Source organism: Mirounga angustirostris, unplaced genomic scaffold (genome assembly GCF_029215605.1).
Source record: "Mirounga angustirostris isolate CCGP_5_RB_7025 unplaced genomic scaffold, mMirAng1.0.hap1 SCAF_11, whole genome shotgun sequence".
NCBI classification, from domain to species: Eukaryota; Metazoa; Chordata; class Mammalia; order Carnivora; family Phocidae; genus Mirounga; species Mirounga angustirostris.
Window position 1 is genome coordinate 32789367 of NW_026991719.1, and position 20983 is coordinate 32810349.

At 40.2% G+C, this 20983-nt stretch overlaps 1 protein-coding gene across 1 annotated transcript in view; it reads left to right on the plus strand.

Annotated features, from left to right (window-relative positions):
• XK (X-linked Kx blood group antigen, Kell and VPS13A binding protein) overlaps positions 1 to 20983 on the plus strand; it is a 44227-nt gene that overhangs the window by 1095 nt on the left and 22149 nt on the right. The window contains exon 2 of the mRNA XM_045876241.3: positions 6802 to 7064. Coding sequence (XP_045732197.1) covers positions 6802 to 7064 — 263 coding nt within the window. The remainder of the gene's footprint in view (positions 1 to 6801; positions 7065 to 20983) is intronic.

Consider the following 20983-nt stretch of genomic DNA (forward strand, 5'->3'; position numbering starts at 1 on the left):
ACGCACCATTCTCTTGGTGTGGAAACAGACAGGGTTGTAGAAATGCCTTCTGGCCCTGCCTAACTTACAGACATAGTGATTGAAGCTGGAACACAGTGTGCCATGAAGACAAACTTTCGTGCGTTAAGAAAAAAAACCATCAGTGACATTTCTGGAAATTAATTTCTATTAACACAAAGCAAGTCGAATGCACGGTAATGAAGTAGACTGGCTTATCTAAGGACCATGAAGAGAGTTTAAAATGTGTTGTTTTGACAGCTTTCAACCCTGTAGGAAAAGCAAAACAACGGATTCTTATCTGTATTAGAAGGCAATTTATAATACTGTATTTAGACACAGATGATAGATGAATTGGAAGAGATAGAAAGGCTAGAGCTCAGCTGCCAGAAGATTCGGCTAGCCAGGAATCTTTCCCTACCACGCAGTATCTCCCCTGCCCCAACACGCACAGAGACAAAAAAAAGTCCAGTAGCAAGATAGATTTTAGAGAGCCCTGTTCTAAAACTTTGCACTTCACATTAAATACAGCTATCCCAGCTGACACTCAGAATACGGACCTGCAGTTCACACACAGGACAAACTGGATGAACAAGTCTCCCAGCATCCAGAAGCCACAGAATCCTAGAAAGGAACACAAACAGGTACACTAGCGGTACTAAGGCCTTGCTACTGACATCTGAGAGCAAGGGAAGAGTTAAGGGGGAAAAAAGAAGGAGAGAGAGAGAAAGAAAGAGGAATTTCAAAGTCGTGCAAACTGGCGCTATTTAGTGAGGAGGTAGTCCTCTCTGACCAAGTAGGCCCCAGCATCCTGATTGTAATCCTGCTCAGTAAAATCAATGTGATCTGACGTTGGGCAAGGCACTCATCATTTATTAACCTTATCTGTGAAAAGAAAACTCATTGTTCACGGTGTTTAAATGAAGTGACAGATCAAGGGGAACTGGTATTTCTCAGTGCTGCTTGTGCTAGATGGTTTGGTTGATGCTAAGATCCCTCAGTATGCTGAATCCTCACCATGGAGTAGATGTCACTTTTCCCATTTTATAGATGAGGAAAAGGACACCCCAGACCATGTTCACAAAGCTTCTTAGAAATTGAGTTTGGTTAAAAAAAAAAAAAAAAAGAAATTGAGTTTGGTTAATTATGTTCCCTACACTCTGAAAGAAAGCTGAAGAGTGTGGAGTACATTTTACCAGTAAGCCCCATCTTAAATTAAGGAAGTTTGGTCATCTTGGCAAAATCTAAACAAACGACCTAAATAGCTATCAAGGTGAGTGATCTCTATCATTACTGCCATTTAAAATCTTTTTAAATATTAAGAGTGACCCAAGACAAAGCTAGTGACATGATATGTATAAAAATAGGGTGGCACATATAAACCTGAGCTCAAGGAAATATACCAAGTTGTAGAGAGTGGTAATTTCTGGATGACGGAGTTATGGGCGGTTTTAATTATCTCCTGGAAAATACAAAAAAGTGCATCATTTTTTCCCCTCATTATATGCTACTCTACATTTTTCAGTTTTTATAGTAAAAATATTTTAACTTTATTTTTAAAAAGTTTGATACTTTGGGCGCCTGGGTGGCTCAGTCGTTGAGCCTCTGCCTTCGGCTCAGGTCATGATCCCGGGGTCCTGGGATCGAGTCCTACATCGGGCTCCTTGCTCAGCACAGAGCCTGCCTCTCCCTCTGCCTGCCTGCCCCCCCCCCCCCCCCGCTTATGCTCTCTCTCTCTCTCTCTCACTCTCTCTGTGTCAAATAAATAAATAAAATCTTTAAAAAAAAAAAGTTTGATACTTTGAAGAGATAACCTCTCAGCTATATAAAAAGTTTCAATTCCATAAAAAGACCTCGTTCCAGAAAATTCTGAATGGGTCATTGCCTTCTTGGGGGAAAAACAGAATAAGACATAAAAAATAAAGCAACAAACCACCCCGTTCTGTCAACAAGGACTCTCCCATTCTAATGCAACTGATTTATTTCAAGGAGATACTGGACCCATGATCTTAGAGCTGAGGTACACAAAACGTGGGTCCAAACCTCTTAGCTTCCAGATTAAGAGAAAAGCAATTTGCTGATGTGTATTCGCAGGACTTAATATCTTATTGGAAGTTTTTACTGCTGGCAGTTTGATTCTATTTTAACTCCAAGACATCAGTTTTACTTAGGATCGAAATTATTTCCCCCAAACAAAAGAGAGTCATGGTCTGTTTCTTTCCCCTCCTTACTAATTTGACTTACTAATATTTTGAAATTGTTTTTGGAAAATTTAGCTCACTTTATTTTTGGTTGGCTACTAACTAGCCAAACTCATGTTCTTTTTGGGTGAGATGCTGTTTTTGAGTTCACTCAGTTAAACTGCACTGCATTTCACTGTAATAATTATGGGCTAAATACTAAAAAGTAGGCCCCATTCCTTCTTTCCTTTAGGGAAGCACTGGGAGAGCACCATATTTCATTTATCAGTCTTATATTTAAAACTGTAGTTGCAGTTTGTGTGGTTGTTTCCTTATTAAGCCTAGGTCTGAATGATATGATCATTGAATAGTATCTTGAATTTATTTTTTTATTTTAAGGATGATCTTATTGTGAATGATAATAGATATTCTAGAAAACCAGAGGGGGAAAAACACCTAACAACAACAAAATCTGTTTATCATCCTTTTACAATAATGTTAGTTTTTTAAATAAATTGGGAGAAGGAATAAATATAAATGGATTTCAAGTTCAAGGAGTTTTCCTCCATTTTTATTTACTGGTATAATGAGGAAAATCTGGGTTTATAAAAATGAAAGCTAAGAAGTTCTAGTAATTTTTTACAGAACATTGCAACATGATTTATGAGAGTATTTCTTTGTATAATAAGCTTTCAAAAGACTTTAAAATAATAGCCTATATTTAAGAGCTTTTTTTTGTTTGTTTGCAAAGTGCTTATACGTACAGTATTTAATTCCATCCAATGTAGAACCCTGAGACCTGTCATTTTCTTTTTTGTTACAGTTGAGAAATTGAGGCAAGTGGCTTTTCAAAGGTCACATCGTGCTTTCTATGTAACCAGTTTGGTTCTTGTGTAGCCTCATTGAGCATGTGTGTCACCTGAAGATAACATGGCGTATAGGAAATCATAGTATTTCTTTTGAAAACATGTTTTTGTTAACTGCTTTAAAGGGTCTCTGGTACCACAGGTTATTTGTGCAGACACCAACAAGCATCGTTTCACTATGGGATAAACTCCAACTGTGATGCTTGAAAATGGGGTGAAGTGAGGGGCGCCTGGGTGGCTCAGTTGTTAAGCGTCTGCCTTCGGCTTAGGTCATGATCCCAGGATCCTGGGATCGAGCCCCGCACCGGGCTCCCTGCTCAGCAGGAAGCCTGCTTCTCCCTCTCCCACTCCCCCTGCTTGTGTTCCCTCCCTCGCTGTGTCTCTCTCTGTCAAATAAATAAAATCTTTAAAAAAAAAAAAAGTGGGGTGAAGTGAAAAAAAAAATGGATCGGACTGCTGACTATCTACATTATGGGTTAGCAGACTATGCCTCACTGGCCAAATCCCCCCACTACCTGTTTTTGTAAATAAAGTTTTATTTGGAACACAGCCATGCTCATTCATTTAATGTATTATGTATGGCTGCTTTTGCACCGCAGTGATGGACTGAATAGTTGGGATACAGGCTGTGACCTGCAAAGCCTAAAATATTTACTCTTTATAAATCCTTTACAGAAAATGGTTGCCAACCCTTGGTCTACATGATACTGAAAAACAGCCTTGAACGATTTTGATGAAAATATTTAACTTACAGCTATATTTAGACAATCTCTCCAGCAAAAAAAAAAAAAAGAAGAAAAAAGAAAGAAAAAAACCCGACATTTGGAATAATTGGATGAGTCTTGCAGAATTTCAGGAAGAATGGTAGTTTATTTCTTACCAGTTTTCTTAACCAGTAGTGGCAAGTAGGGGAAGTCTTAGGACCATACACACATTTATTAAACACCTACTATGTGTAAAACTCTGTGCTGAGATAAATGTGTTAATTGGGAAAAACAGTGGATTACGAGGATGTCCACTTGGGCTTCAGGGCCACCTCTGTCATTAGCCATTCTGGAACCTTCTATAATCCCGATTGGTAGACCTTGAAGTTTCAGTTTGTCAACAATTCAGTACATGGTTCCTGTTTAATACAGCACCCTCCTCAGCATCAAGAGACTGGCTTTCTCCTCTGAACCTTTATTTTCATTCATTCACCTCTTAGCATGTGCTGGTGTTTGGTTGGTTGGTTAGTCTTTAAAAGTCTAAGCTTGATTTTATAATTCAGGTAAAACATATTTGTTGTTGAAAGGACAGAAGAGCAGAAAACAGATACACACAATTAAAAAATTTAAAAAACACTAATTTGACTGCCTAAAAAGAACAATATTTACCATTTTATTGTATATCCTTACTCATATTTTTATAGCAGTAAGCTGGTAAACTATCTCTTGGGGGGAAAAGCCCTTGAATTGCAGAGTTTGCTGGTTTCTGTGATGTAAATATTCCCATCATGGCCTATTTCAAGCTACCAGTTTTTTAACAACTGGCTCACATGATTCCTAACAATTTAACAGTCTCTTGAATCAGTATGAGCCAAATCCAGCACTCCAGTGTTTATGTGTATGTGTGATTTATATGTTTTTATATATGTGACTTTTTTTTTTTACAAAAAATGGAATTTTCTATGTATATTATAATTTACTCCTTTCACTTAACAAATATAGTAGACATTTTTATATATTAGTAGATGTATGTCTATACCATCAGTTTTAAGGACTGGGTAATATTTCATTGAATATATATATATTATGATTTATTTAATTATTGTTTTATTTTAGGACCCTTAGAATATTCCCAGAATTTTCCTATTGCAAATAATGCTGTGATTCAAATTCTTGCAGTAGGCTTATATGAGAAATATTTTGAGAAATATTTTGTAAACCGAAAGTGCCATGTAAATATTAGTTGTGTTCATTATTATCCTCATTATGTATACGTACCCTTTTCCATTTAGATTGTGAGCACCTCTGAATGAGGCAGGTGTACCCCAGCTGTCTTTGCATTTCCCATAGCACTGGCAAAGTCCATCTACATTCATCACATATTTGAGAATTAAGATGATGGTCAGTTTATTTTGTCTTGTAGTCCTTGTGTGAAGTTGCTAGGCCTCAAATAGTTCTTATAGATTTGAGTTTTTCTCAGAGAAAATTCAGTTGGATTAGCTGGATTTGAACTCACAGCCTGTACTTCATTATTTTCAGTTGAACAAATTGGCCCAGGCTTTTTTACCTGTTTTTATGTACTATATCAAAGTGTCTTTGACCCCATTGGACAAAATGTACCAGACAAACCTGTCTCCCCCACCATATCTCTCTTTCTCTTAAATACACACATACACTGCTATGTACCTTCTTCCTCCCAGGAAGGAATGAACAAAGACAGTAGTCACAAAATATGTCCACTTTATACTCATCAGAGAGGCTCTTGCATTTCCTTTCTTACATCGTTTTATTATTTAATTATAAATGTATTCTTGTTGCCATAGTTGCCTCGGGTGAGAGTACAAAGTTAACAACTTTCAATAAAATAGATGAAGCCATAAAACCTTCTGGCAGCATCATAAGGTTGTTATGAAAATGCATGTTGGGAGAAAAAAAAGTCCTTTAACAATTTTTAAACCTAAGGCCATGAACATTTTTCTTATTTCTAAGAAAAACCCATTTTCCCCCAGCATTATATTATGAAGATTTTCAAACATACAGAAGACAACTTAAAAGAATTATACAGTGAACACCCAAGTACTCACCACCTAGGTTCTACAGTTAACATTTTGTTTCATGCGTCTTTCCATCCCTCGATTGACCCATCAATCCATGTGTGTGCACTTCAGAGTAAATCACGCAGATCAGTACTCTTCCTCCCTTTGGTATCCATATCATTACCTAGAGAGGAAAATCTAATTTTAAAAGCTAGGTACTCTGTCAGTCTAGAAAGGCGACTGGTTGAGGCTCCCTCCCTAGGGCAGGCTTATTCTATAAGTAAGACATAGCTGACAGACCTCCAGACAGGATTGACTTTAGTCATGTCTCATAAGGGTTTATGAGAGCCGAGAGCTAGGTAGTATATTGTGGTCTTTTAGGCGAGTGCTAGATGGCAAGCTGCTCTGTGCTAGGGGCTCTCCCAACCCGTAGCTGCTGCTTTAACTGAGGTGATATGGGGCATCTACTGGATGTGGAAAAAGAATATATATATATATATATATATATATGTGTGTGTGTGTGTGTGTGTGTATATATATATGAATACATATCTCAGTATACACACAAACATACACACCCATATACTGTATTATTGCCACAACAGTGTGGCAAAGTAGGTGTTATCTCTGCTTTATAATTGAGGGAAAGGGTTCAAGGGTTAAATGACTTGCCCAGGGCTGCACAGCTAGTAAGTGTCATGAAGGGAAATTGAATATTCTTCTCTGGCTCTGGAGCCTGAACCACTTCCCCTTCCCTACTGGGTTTCCTTGCCTCGGTGGCCTTTGGCGTCCTCTCTCAATTAAGTTCACACTCATTTCCAGTCAGCCTGCTGGGAGGGCCGCAAGAGGACTAACTTCATGCTCAGAACTCCTTGGAGTGGGTGATTTGAGAGAAGGGGCTGTAGTCCAGAGTAGCCACGTCAAAGTTTGAGAATCAGGCTAAGTGTAAGCAGTGTAACTGAGAGAAGACAGAATCCTGTCTGTCTCTGATTATCATGACTTGCTGATTTGTTTCCAGGTGTTTTGAAGTCTTCTGCATCTATTGTCAATCAGGCCACATCGAAGAGCCTTATGTCAGCATCACTAAGAAGCGACAGATGCCAAAAAATGGCTTCTCTGAAGAAGTTGAGAAGGAGGTGGGCCAGGCCGAGGGCAAGCTCTTCACTCACCGGTCTGCGTTCAGTCGCGCATCAGTGATCCAGGCCTTCCTGGGCTCAGCCCCCCAGCTGACTCTGCAGCTGTATATAAGCACCCTGCAGCAGGACGTCACTATCGGAAGATGTATGTATATTTTTCATTTCTGCCTGCATTCAGGGGTCAAAGTGGGGAGTAAAACAAAGTTTATTTTGTTTCATGTGAAATTCATTCATATATGCCTTCAGTTCTGAGTCTGTGTTCCAGTTACTAAGCTGAAAACTTAGTTAAAATAATAACAGTGTTTATTTTGCGTATGAATCTGCAATTTGTGCAGGGCAGCCCAGAAGGGCTCACCTGCACCTCACTGTACATCAGCTGGGGTGACTCAATGATAAGGGGCTAGAATCCATCGAAGGCTCCTTCCCTCACATTGCTTATGGCCGACGCTAGCTGTTGCTGAGGGCCTCCAATCTTCTCCATTTCATCTCTCTATGTGGGCTGCTTGGGGCTTCCTCCCAGCGTGGTGGCCGTTTTCAAGGGCAGTGTCCTGGGAGCGAAAAAGAATCACCTTTTGTGATCCAGCCTCGGAAGTCACACGACATTATTTCTGCTGTGTTTTCTTTGTTGAAGCAGTCAAATATCCCATCGAGGTTCAAAGGAAGGGGAGGGGAGGAAACTCTGACTCTTGATGGGGAATGGTAGAGTTCTAGAAATTCATTGCCGTGACCATTTTGGAAAAAACAGCTTGCTGTTGGCTGAAAATGCACCTGTCAGAAGCTGGGCCTTTTTGGATTTTGCCTCCGTCATTCAGTGATAGTTCTAAACCAGCTGAGCCCCTTGGTCGTAATGGGTTCTTTGTGATGAATGATCGAATCAAGAGCACTCTCATATCTTCTTGAAGTTCTAATAGGTAGCTCAGCTTTTAAATGAACACAGTTGTCTAATCTTTGGACTGTTGTTGAATCATCAAATTGAGGGCAGGTTTTGGTTAAGCCAGATTTAAACAAAACAAAACAAAAACCTCTACATGCCTAAGACACAAGTGAAAAAACTTCATATGAGGAGAGGAAACAACTCCTCCCAAATATTATAGGTAAATGAAAACCGGATATTCTGGTAGGTTTTACTATGTAGATAAGCAAAAATGAGTTAAAAGCCTTAAGTTGAAAAAAATACATATTTAAGGTAACACAGAAATTGGAATTTTAAAAAAATAAATCACTCTTAATTTTACTTCCCTCAGTATTCTCTTCTTTCTGCTGAGGCTAGAGTTTACCATCTAGGCTCGCTGGTAAAATGGCTTAATTTACAGCAGGGTCACAGGGTATTTGCACAGCACAGCTCATTCAGGTTACCTCAGAGTGACTACGATTCTTAAGATATGTCAGGACCTAAAGTTGAGGTCTTGAACCTCGGTCCATTAACATTTATGTGAAATGCCTCCCACAGCCCCAGGCAGACAGTAGGTACTCAATAAATGTAGCGGCATCCTTGTTCTCTAAGGACTTACAACTGGAATGGCCATTGACCAAGGTGAGTCCTCTGCATGGCACTCTACCATTTTCCCAGTTCTTGGTTCTTTCCATGTGACAGGAACACAGCAAGAGACCAGAGGTGGTGATAGCCTACTTGATTTTGGCCAGTTGATCCAGTTTTTTTCCTCAAGTTTTTGAAAATGAAGATTGTCTTTGTTGACCTAAATGAAGAGGCCAGGTCAAAATTCTAAAAAGAGATGAGTTTATTTGGGAATAGCAGAGGAATTGTAATTTGGGACCCACACGCTACAGCAAACTGCAGGCGAGTCCGCTGAAGGTTGGGGGTAGGTAGGCCGTATTTCTGGGCAGGGAATGCAAAGTGGGGAGAGTTCAGTTGGAGACTGTTACAATCCAAACAAGTAGAGACCAGCCTTAAAAATTCCCCAAGCAGACAAAACCAGTCCGGTCTTACAAACAAAGCTCAACTCAGCTCATTTTGCGAGACCAGCCGACGTGGGTCATTTCTTGTTCATGCCTCTGGGAAATCATAAGCAGAGCTTTCCAGGGTTGATATGAAGCAACCCCTGACTACTTCCCTATCATTAAGAAAATTCCAATATTACCAGTTTTGTTGTAAATCAGACACTTACGGGAAAGCAGTCTCTTAGTCCTTAAATTTTGTTTTCCTTAGGGCACAGGCGTGAGATTTTCCATTTTATATCCTCTGGGTTTATGTTAGATTGAAGTTCTTTCACATTTCCCCCTGTTGATCAAGATCTTTCACAGAAAACATTGCTGATCAGTTATGTCCTTCAGGTGTATTTATTAATTTTTGTCAAAAGTAAAGTTCTTTATAGGTGGATTGTATTGTATGTCCCATGGAGCTTAGGAGGGTTGTCCTCAGGTATCTTTTCCCATGGAGCAGAGGACCGACCTCAGTCGCCTTTCCTCACAGAGATGAGGAGGGCCCCACCCTCAGGTGTCTTGTCCCACAGAGGAGGGAAATGATATGGAATTTCAATGGCCTCATTTGAACAATAAGAGGATTGAAAAATGAATAATCTCAGGTATGTCCCTTTAAGGTGGATGGCTTAGTTTCCATGATTATTTGAGTTTCAGAGAAAGCTTTTCAAAGGAAAAGGATTTTATTTTATACATACATTTGGGAAGAAGACATTTGCTTATTAATACAAAACAGTAGAAATTTAATTAAAAAGATTAAACTGAGGATGAAAAGCCCAATGATAGCTAGTAATTGAAATGCACTTACCAGTTTCCCTGATTGCCCATGTTTAATAGATAAAAAATGTCCTGAGTTCTGGGAGGTTGGCCAGCTTCAGCTAGCAGCTTGATATTGTCCTTCATTATTTTTAGTTCTTGTGTTATTTTCCCTGACTTACTGACATAAAGACAACTTTCTTCTCTGAGTAGGACACAGGTTCCCCCTGCTGAGCAGAGAGGAGGTTTAGGGCCCTGCAGTTTTCTAGAACTACTTCTGCAAGGCTATCGATCTGGGTCTGCTCATATGCAAAGGCTTAGACGGAAGCTTTGAAAGTGGTGGACATAACTATATAGAAAGATTGCGAATGGTGTTTTTTGTTTTTAATTTTCGCTACTTCAACCCAAGGAAGAAAGGCTCTGGTGAAAGGCCCCAAATTTTTCTGTCTACTGTAGGGTTATATATAGGTATCCAGCCATAATTACAACCTTCCCAGTTCCGATGTATCCTTTTAAATTGGTAGGAGAAAGACTCTATGTTAGGTATATAAGCAGAAGAGGGAAGGGTTTTTCTAATTTCAGTATCAGGGGTAAGGCAACAACCCCTCCACATCCCTTTTAGTTGAGGGATAGTGTAGAATATGTTTCTTCCACATAAAAAGAAGTCCCTACTGTCTTCTAAGGATAAGGCATAATTGGGTCCTTTTGCCTAGATTCTTTCCCCTGGAATGAAAGAAAAGATCCCATAATCAGAAATGTAATCATTATTATACAGAGCACATGATAATCTGTTTTACTAGCATTATGGGAATGATTATGTGAGCTCTTTAAATTTCTATAGATCTGAAGTAACAAATGAGCTGATCTAGTATTAGTAAGATTTTGGTTGAGGTCTGGGAGATCTCTAGGAAAAAAGTGAGTTGAATTAAGTTTCCATCTTTTGCCAGATATTTGGTCAGTCCCTAGTGAAGTACCATTGAGTGGGAGCACATTAGCTTCCAATTTTCCCATCTTACTGCATTTCTATTGCCCCACCATAGGGAAGATGATAGAGTCTTCTGGATTACAAAAGGGAGTGAATTCATGTTCATCTAGGTTCTATAAAATAGTATAGTTACATTTACTGGGAGATACCCTAGAGTTTTGCCATTTCCATTATTTTTTTTTAAAAGAAAGATTTTTGGGTAAGAGTCCAGACCTGAGTGAGAGTATTGCTTTATGAGTGGGGAGTACCCAGTGGAAAACCATAATATTTTGTGCCAGTTTTCAAGGAGGGAAGATGTGTGGTTTCAGAGGTACCAAAGGAAGATCCTATACCTTTGTCAGGTAGGTTTTGCCATCCTTCTAAAGATAGTGGCCAGGCCACCAATCTAGGTTCATCATCATGAGTATTATTTACTCTGGCACAAATCCAGAAATCAGTAAGTTTAGCAGAATCAGAGAGTTTTTGTAAGGTGGAGCTAAGAGGATGCGTTAAAGCTAAAGTAAAGGATAGTACGAAAACTAGGGAAGAAACAATTGAAGACCTGAATGACAAGATTAAACACAGAGTGAGAAGGGAAAACAAACTCAGTGCAGGCCTGGTCTATACATCTTGGGTACGCTGTCTACTTCTGATGTCACCTGCTTCAGTTACTAGAAATTTTCATTGTTCAGTCACCAGATGGTATGCCAGTCCATTCAGATTTGGGGGCTTTTTTTTTTCCAGATGAGACACATGAATCCAGGAATCTATTCCTTGAAGTTTGGCTGCTCAGAGGTTAGTTAATAACACCTGGTGTTATTTCCAGTAGGGCCTTTCCAGTGAGGTTGAAGGGAGTCTGTTTGGAGATGTCTTTTCCAATAGATGAAACATCCAGACTGGAAGATGTGATGTTTGATGTCTTGGTTTCCCAGGAGCTCACTGTGGAAAGGTTGTTCTACCAGAGTGTGATTATTTTCTATGGACTTGATCAGGCCTTTGCAAAAGTGAAGTATATCTCCCTACCCCCTCTTATTAGTTGTGGGTCAAAAGAAGTGGGGGCTGAGCATATTGGCCATTCTGTAATTATTTCAAAAGGCAAAAGTTTATGTATCCTGAAGAGAGTAGATCTAAGGCTTAGAAGAACCAGCAGTAACGCTTTTGACCAGGGTATTTGGAAGATTTCAGCTGATTTAGCTAATTGAGTCTAGTAATTCCATTTGTACGTTTGACCAGTCCTGAAGACTGAGGATGGTAACGCAGTTACCACAGTGCCACAGCTGCCGATCGGGCCAGGCAGCATAGACTTACTGAAGTCTTTGACCCCTATCACTATGAAGTTCAAAGGCGATTCCCCAAGTGGAAATAATCTTTTCTAATAGGAATTTAGGTGCAGAAGAAGCAGTTGCCTAGCTACATGGGAAAGCTTCAGTCCAATCTGAAAACATGCAAACCATTACCAGAATGTACTTCTGTCCAGTAGATGGGAGCAATTGTACGAAATCTGTTTGCCAAATATGAGTGGTCCCCAGGGCAAATTAAAATGTCCGGGACAGTATGGGTAGGTTTCCCTGGGTTAAACTTAGGGCATACGGAGCAAGGAAGGTAAGTGCGTTTTGCGGTCTTGTCAGCGTTTCCCCACCAATATTGATTGATTCATGAACGTTATTTTATTAATCAATGAGTTAATTCACATATGGTAGTTAATGTGGAAGTTTTAAATTTTCTGGCAGGACTGGTTTGTTACTGGGTCCAAACCAAGTTTCTATTCTTCATGACACCAATAGCCTTTAGATTTCCAATTTTGTTTTTCCTTTTCAGGGGCCAGTTGTTGTATTCCCCTAGCTAATTCTCTTGGGTTGTCACTAGGGGAAGCAGTTTTCTGGACCACAACAGAGGTTTGGTCTTTGGATCCCATAAGAGCGGTGTTTTTGCAGATATCAGCAAGGTGGTTTTCTTTGGCTTCCAGAGAGTCTGACTTAAAATGATCAGGGTCTTTCATAATAGCCAGAGGTACTGGTAGGAATATAGCATCAAATAAATTTTGGACGTAAGGACCATTTTTAATTTTGTCTCTGCTGGAAGGAAACCCTGTTGTTTCCCTAACATTCAAAGTCATAGGCTACCCCAAAGGGAGTAGCTGGTTGTAGGGGAGAGAATGTCTGACAGACACCTCCCACTCAGAAGGACAGAAATAGAGAACAGTCAGAAGAATGGCCCTGGATTTAAATCCTTTAATGGCTTTTGCTGACAGAAGAGCAGGCCTCCCTCATCTATGCGCAGCACTGGGGACTAGATGAGGCTGTGGGCTTTGGTACCCGGGCCTCACCACTCCTTGGGTTGGGGCATGGCTTCCACCCGAGCGTAGGTGTTATCCTCAAAGAGGTGGCTCAGGTGCTGGTTGTTGCCCAGGGCCCTGTGCACGTGCTCTGGGGTGATGCACATCTTGTGGTTGTTGTGGGCCTCCTGGCCTGCCAGCTCCAGGATGTTGGCCGTCAGGTACTTGAGAATGCCGGCGAGGAAAACAGGAATGCATGAGCTCAGGCGCTGAATTTAGTGACCTTTTTTTTCAGTAGGAGGTCCATGTGGCTAATGGGGAGCTGCAGCTTGTTGCCTAATAGCATCAGGGAAAGCAACAGCAGCACTCCATCATTAGAAACATAGAATAGGGGCGCCTGGGTGGCTCAGTTGGTTAAGCATCTCCCTTCGGCTCAGGTCATGATCCCAGGGTCCTGGGATTGAGTCCCGCATTGCGCTGAGCCTGCTTCTCGCTCTCCCCCTGCTTGTGCTGTCTAGCTCTCTGTCAAATAAATAAATAAAATCTTTTTAAAAAAGAAACATACAATAGACAGTAAGGGTGCTGACAAAATCTAGGAACTCTGCATATAGCATAGAACTGAAATAGTGATATTCTTAATATTCTCCCTATTCAACTTTAATCTGTGAAAGGCTGAATACCTCTTTTGATTTGACTTTTTCTTATGCAACTAATCAATACTAACATAACAAATTGAGCTATTTTTTTTCTAAATTTTTATAAGGTAAAAAAACAATCTTCGTGACTTTTTAGGGACCTCAGGAAATCTCAAAGACAGTTTTGAGTACAAAAGGTGTTGTTAAGTTTTATTTCATTTTTCATTTTGGATTCATTGTTGGAAGGTAAAATTGAAAAGTTTCCCAGGAGATTTGAGACTTAAGATGGGATCATGGGTGCCTGACTGAGTGCATGAATGATTGTAGCTTGGCTATTTATTAAATAAAGTAACAATACAATATTTAAATAAACATACCAAAATCACTAACACATTTGTAAATGCAGGTTTCTTTTATTTTAAAGGGAATAATAAAGGGCATGATAAAGTCATAAGAAAGTGTTACTATGGTGAGATATGGAATCTCTGCTATTTGGACGGATTACATAGAAGGTGAGGTGGGAGCTTGAATAAGGACCCTGAAGATATTCAGGTTCTAAACCCTAAAACCTGTGAATGACATTGATGGGTCCTTAATGTAATCACAAGTGTCCTTATAAGGGAGAGGCAGGAGGACTTTTGATGACAGGAAGAAGATAATGTGAGGACTGCTGGCTTTGAAGCTGGAGGAAAGGGCCACCAGCCAAGGAATGCAAGGAATCCAGCTCTAGAAGCTAGAAAAGGCCATGAAAGGGATTCTCTACTCTAGGGCCTCTGGAGGGAGCAGGGCCCTACTGACACCTTGATTACAGCCCAGTGAACCTGACTTCAGACTTCTGACCTCCAGAACTGTAAGAGAACAAATGTGTATTGTTTTAAGCCCCCAGATTTGTGGTAATTTGTTACAGCAGCCATAGGAAATTCTGGAACAAGTGATTTTACTTCAGACAGAAACATTCTCTTTTTGGCACTTAAAAAAAACAAACAAAAAAACATGTCTCATTATCTTGAGACTCCTAGTAGAGTCTCAGTCACATATAGTCTCATTCATATTTATTACTTATAACATTTAAGCACTCGCATTTCACAGAGGAAACTAGGGGGTGGATAATTGTGAATTTCTGTCATTTTAGCAGAGCTCATGAATACACTCAACCTAGCTTTTATTCAGCTACACGATTCCCTTATACATTTCACAACGTGGCAGAAATGAACACATTCATCTACAAACCCAAAGGTATAGCCTCTTTGTAGCATATACAAATAAGCAAAAGTATATAAACTAAAATTATGCTTAGTAATGAGTGTTTTAGTATTCTTACTTAGAAATGATCTAAGTGTCCATTCTGTGTCTGCTGTTTCATAATATCGGTCAAAGGTCTTCAGTTATCTAAAGATTTTGGAAACACTTCCAAGGTGACATACTACAAAGCCTCATTACTGTGGAAATACAAGTTCGTCAGAACAATGATTCAATTTGCTTAAACATAAATTGATATTTTTGTAATCTTAAACATTCAGTAGGTAATTCTAGCCCATTTGATTATAAACCTGTGTAAGTTTAGCAAAAATATACCGAAGAGGCATAAATATGTATGCTTGTATTATATTTCACAGAAATATATATCAGAGAAAACATAGTTGTTTTCATTAAACCCCAAATATTGTACTAGTTGAAATTGTCAAAGATTTACATAAATTCCATATAAATTTGAATTTTTAAAATATATTTTTTAAATTTAGCACATTTAAAATATTTAATTTCTGTATTTTAGGAAATTTTTGTTATATTCTGTTTATATAAGCAATTACTTATCTACGTATGCCACTCAGAACAGAGCTCCTTTAAATGAAGAAAGAGACTTTATAATCTAATATATTAATACCATCGCAAGGTAAGAAAATTTTACACACTCACACAATCAGAGGTGAAGGCATTTCTGAATTACAGATATGGAGACATATAGCTCCAGAGAAACAGCTTCAATTTTACAATTTTAGCCATGGATCAAGGGTAAACACAGAAACAAAATCTTCCTAGTCCAGATTTCAAAAAGCTATTTCCTTCCCAAAGGGCATGAAATTCTGAATTGATTTAAGCTTAAAAATAGACTAATAAACAAAAAGACTGACAAGCCAGATTCTCTGTTGCCTCTCACCCAGCAGGGGCTAGATCTCTATAAACCATGAGTCTATGTAAAGAGATCTCCAGATGGTCAGATCCACAAACCAAATTCCCATCCATTTCTGCCAACCATGGGGAATAACTTAATGGCTGTAAATGAACAAAAACAAAACAGAAATACATTAGTATGAGGCAATTTTTTAAAAGACAGAAAAAGGCAGAGTGAACACAGTTCTGTTGGCACTTTGGCTTCAGCTAGGAGAGCCAAGAAAGGACACTCCTGAGCTTTAACTGTACATGAGGTACATTCTCCAAGAACCATTTACCTGGTTCTGACAGGTGAACCTATTGGGCATCTCATTGTGAGTTTCAAAGCAGTGAAAAGATATTTTTCAAAAGGTGAAATCATGTCACTCATATAGATACGGATACATGTGGGAAGATTTTATTACTTATGAAGGAGTGGACAGGTGTTAAAAACCACTTCAAGGGCGCCTGGGTGGCTCAGTTGGTTAAGCGACTGCCTTCGGCTCAGGTCATGATCCCGGAGTCCCGGGATCGAGTCCCGCATCGGGCTCCCTGCTCAGCAGTGAGTCTGCTCCTCCCTCTGACCCTACCCCCTCTTGTGCTCTCTCTCTCAAATTAAAAAAAAAATAAAATCTTTAAAAAAAACACTTCAAAAGAGAATAAAGGAATGTTGATTAGGAACACTGAAATAAAGATGTCCTTGGGAATAAAACTGGTTTTATTACACTGTGGGAGGAGAGACCATTGAACCTCCACTGGACCATGCACTTTGCATGTGTATCAGTGAGCTGACAGCCTGTATCCTGGAGCTGGCAAGCAACAAGGCCCATGACCATCGCCTCACAGTATGTGGAGAAGGCATCTACCACTTCCTTAGGGATGGGACAATCTGTCTAATTGATGACATGTCCCAATTCAAGAAGAATTGCTGATGCCGGTGTTCTAGAGCCTGGCGAGGGCCCTCATAGCCTCATTCACTGGCAAACCCACTCACAGTTGAGGGGGCCCCATGCTACTGTCATCAGCAAATGCTATTAAAGAGTTTGACTCCATGGGTATGCTTCTGACTCCTCTCAGTTTCTCTCATTTTGAGTTGGAAGTGTCTGTGGGGCATCATCATAGAGTTTGAAGATTTAGTTTGTAAGCAAGAATGGATGTATAGCCTGGAAAGCTAAATTTGGGGCCCATTAGCAGGCTCTTGGATACTCTGAGCCACTTTTCCTTGGCCCTCTCGATTTTAGTGCAGCTGTGGGGAAGAGTTCCACATGCATTGCCAGCATCCCACATCAACTCCGAGTCCCAGCACACACTGTGGTATTTCTCTTTTTTCCTGCTTCTGGGTTTTCTCCTATGTCAGAGAATGCAGTTTAAGTGTAGATGAGAAGTATGAGGGAACACTCACGAGGCCACCTGCAAACTAAAGGAGATGGTAGTCAGTGGATATAGCCTCAGCCTCTGTCCTTAAGATGGATAATTTGGGGTCCAAATGTTACAGTCCTCTGTGGATCCCCAGAGACAATGAGCCCTGCTTGCCACAGTGGTAACCAGCTTCATGTAGTCTTTATTAGCCCTGCTGCCTTCATTCCTTCACTTTGCTTCCTAGGCTTATATCCCAGATGATCCGCCTGCATCCAAATGCTTGCCTCAGACTCTGCTGCTTGAGAGTAGTCATCTGAATGGAGGTGGTAATTTGAACCACAGCAGGCCAGGCACAGGCAACTGTGGAAAAGGCAGCTAGATTCCTCCAGGGTACAAGTTCTGTCACAGGCTACAGAAGAACGGAGGGGCAGGTGTGTTTGAGGTTTGTGCAAGAGAATCAATGAAGTTGTGGACCAAAGATTCTTAACTGGATGGGGGGAAATAGAGGGTTCATTTGATGTGAGTGCTTGATAAGAATATAAAAAAACAGTTGTAGTAGTTCTTAGACAAGTGAGATGAATGGGTAGAAGGTGGTGGTTAGCATAGGATGTTTCAGTTAGTGATTTCAGAGGTGTTTATAACTCATCCCTACTGTTTCATTTCAGCCATATTTGGAGAAAGGCTGAGGAGGCTCTAGGGTTCATCGGTCTAATTTTATAATACGGTTCTTTGAACTTTGGTAACCTGACATAATTGCCTTCATTTTAATCAGGTCACTTCCCAGAGATGTACCTTGGCCAGACACACTGTCTAGCTTCAGAAAAAAACTTCCTTAATGTATCACCTATTTCTAGGACCAGCTGTGTTTTATGAACTAATCTAAAGATAATAGTTATAATTTGTACATTCTTAGAGGCACATGGAAAGGATGTTGAAGGATAGCTCGGTGTGTGTGTGTAGTGCTTTATATAAGTTTATAAGTTTCTGCCACAACATCTCAGTTTTTTGCATGTGTTGCACACACACACTCACGTGCACATATGCACATGCATACACAAAATAGAAAACATCAAAAGGAGTCTCAAAGGAAATACACTGAAATGTTAATTAGTTGTCTTGAGATAGGTTATGGGTTATTTTTTCTTCTTTCCACTTATCTGTGTTTTTCATGCTTCCTCAATGAATGTTTATTAGTTTTTGTTGGGGGTGGGGAGAGTGGTCAGGCCTGATACTGGTCTAGCCATGGGTCTTTGTCTTACTCATATGTGCATACCCAGTTTGGCACATATGGGTTCTCAATATATAGTCAGTGAATGATGAAAACTAAAGAGCATGGCAGTCATATTAATTTCATTTTTATAGATGAAAAGGCAAAGGGTATCATTTAAGACATTGCAATTGCAAGTGATAGAAGTCCCAACTAAAAGTGGCTTAAAAATAAATAAAAATATAAAAATTAAAATATATATATATATTATATATATCACCTCATATAATAAATTCAGAGGCAGAATGATCCCATGGCTGGCTGATTTATCGGCACAACAGTGTCATCAAGGACCTAGGCATTTTCCATCTTTGTGTCTGTTTCCCCTCGTGATTGCAAGAGGACTGTATATTCATAAGATATTGCTGCATAGTAAACCACCACAAAACAATGACTTAAAATAACAATAGTCGTTTCTTTTGCCCATGAACTTGTAATTTGGGAAGATCTCCACAGGGTCAGCTTATCTCTGCCTCATGTGGCGTCAGCTGGAGCAGCTTGACTGAAGGCTAGACAATCCACTTCCAAGGGCTTACTCACATGGCTGGCAGTTTGGTACTCTGTTTCCTATTGGTTGCTTAGCTGGGACTGAGGACAGAGGCCTTAGTTCTTTTCCATGTGGGCCTCTCCTTGGCTCCCTCACAGCATGGCAGCTAGGTCTTTATTATGTTATGTTAATCACCATACATTACATCATTAGTTTTTGATGTAGTGTTCAATGATTCATTGTTTGCGTATAACACCCAGTGCTCCATTCAATACGTGCCCTCTTTAATACCCATCACCAGGCTAACCCATCCCCTCCCCAGAACCCTCAGTTTGTTTCTCAGAGTCCATAGTCTCTCATGGTTCGTCTCCCCCTCCGATTTCCCCCCCTTCATTTTTCCCTTCCTGCTATCTTCTTTTTTTTTTTTTTAACATATAATGTATTATTTGTTTTGGAGGTACAAGGTCTGTGATTCAACAGTCTTACACAGTTCACGGCACTCACCATAGCACATACCCTCCCCAATGTCTGGCAGCTAGGTCTTAAGAATGACTGTTTTAAGAGACATGCAGTGGAAGTTTTCTGTTTCTTAATATGTTCGCCCAGAAACTGGCAGAATCATTTTTGCCATATCAGTCACTAGATCTCAGATTCAAGAAGGAGACACAGACTCTACTTCTCAGTGGGAAGAATATCAATGAATTTGGGCGCCATGTTTTAAAACATCTACAGGTTGTTATAGGTCTAGACATCACATGTAGGCATGACCAAGTCAGGGAGAAGAGAGAGGTTTCTTCCTGCGTGTTTTTTTTTTTTTATTGGGGAGGAACACCTTTTCATTCAGCAGAATTCTCCTCGGGTTTCATTGGCCAGACAGAGGTCAGGCTACACCTGTCTCTAGCCACAGTAATAGAGAGTTACAGATGCCTCTAAGATAGAGATGCCCTTGTCCCTAAAGAGCAGTTGGGTGGGGTCTGGAATAGATAGATAACTTCATCTACTTAACCCAGTGAATATACCATGCAAATATCATTTTTTTCCATTTGCAACAAAAAATTGTAGGAGACTGGTCTACAGAAATCTGGATTTATCCCAGGGGCCAAACCTGTGAGCATCTTCCTTTAACATGTGGGAGGGTGAGCATGTAATCAGAGTTAGAGTTCTGCCTTCAAGGAAGAGTGGAGGAAGGATACCAGTTAAGTGGGAGGCCCATTGTATCTGTTAACACCAAGGTTCAGGAAGTTTAAGGGCCCAAATCTAAGACTGAAACCCAGGATTTTGGATGCTTGGCCCTTTGCTAGTCTTTTAGCCAACACTGCTTCTCATGGAGATGGAGAATGTTAAGAGGTAGAAAGGATTTAAGAGGTCATCATGTCTGACTTTGTACTCTATGTAGAAGTCCCTTCTTTGGTGTCCCTTAAAGGTGGTCCCACCAGCCTTTGCTTGGTTATATTTAGCAGTAGAGCTCTCAGTACTCAAAAGGCACCGTTCCATTGATAAAACTTTCTTGTTAGTATGTTCTTCCTTGTATAATAAGTTAAGTGGGACCTTTCCTTTTCCCCCAGAAGACATCAGGCCCAGGAGCTAGCTGTATGTGCCACATTCAGAAAAAAAAAAAGAAAAGCCACTAAGAATTGGTTAGATTCCTTTCTTCAAGATTTTCCAAGTGTGACAAACCAGCCCTGCCACAATCAACCCCCACATCCCCAACCTCAGATTCTATAAGGACATACCTGAGGGAAAGGGTGAGAGAATAGGGGCTTCAATAATATATGTGGTAAGAGGCTACTCCCTCACTTAAGCCACCTAAAGTGGGATTTCAGGATGAGGAGTGCGCTCACAACATGGGTATCCAAGCACTTTATTTCCTATCTCCTAAGCTGGGAACCCACAGGCCCACCCCAGTGCTGTTCTCCTGAAATAGTTCACTGTGTGTACCCTGGAGTTTGGGAGTATTCACAAGCGTAAAGACAGACCTGATTATCATTTATAGATTTCTGAAGGTGAGAGACTTGAGGGAATAGCCTGGGGTGAGTAGAGACCAAGGTACCATATGCCAGGAAAGGGGACAAGAGGTCTCCTTGATATCAGTTAGCTATTGTAAGTTACAGATCACCTAAGACATTATTGCTCATCAGTCTACAGGTCAACCAGGCAGTTCTGGTCTGGGCCAGCCAGGCTGATCTTGGGTCATTTGGGAATGACTGATCTAGGATGACTGCACTTGGAATG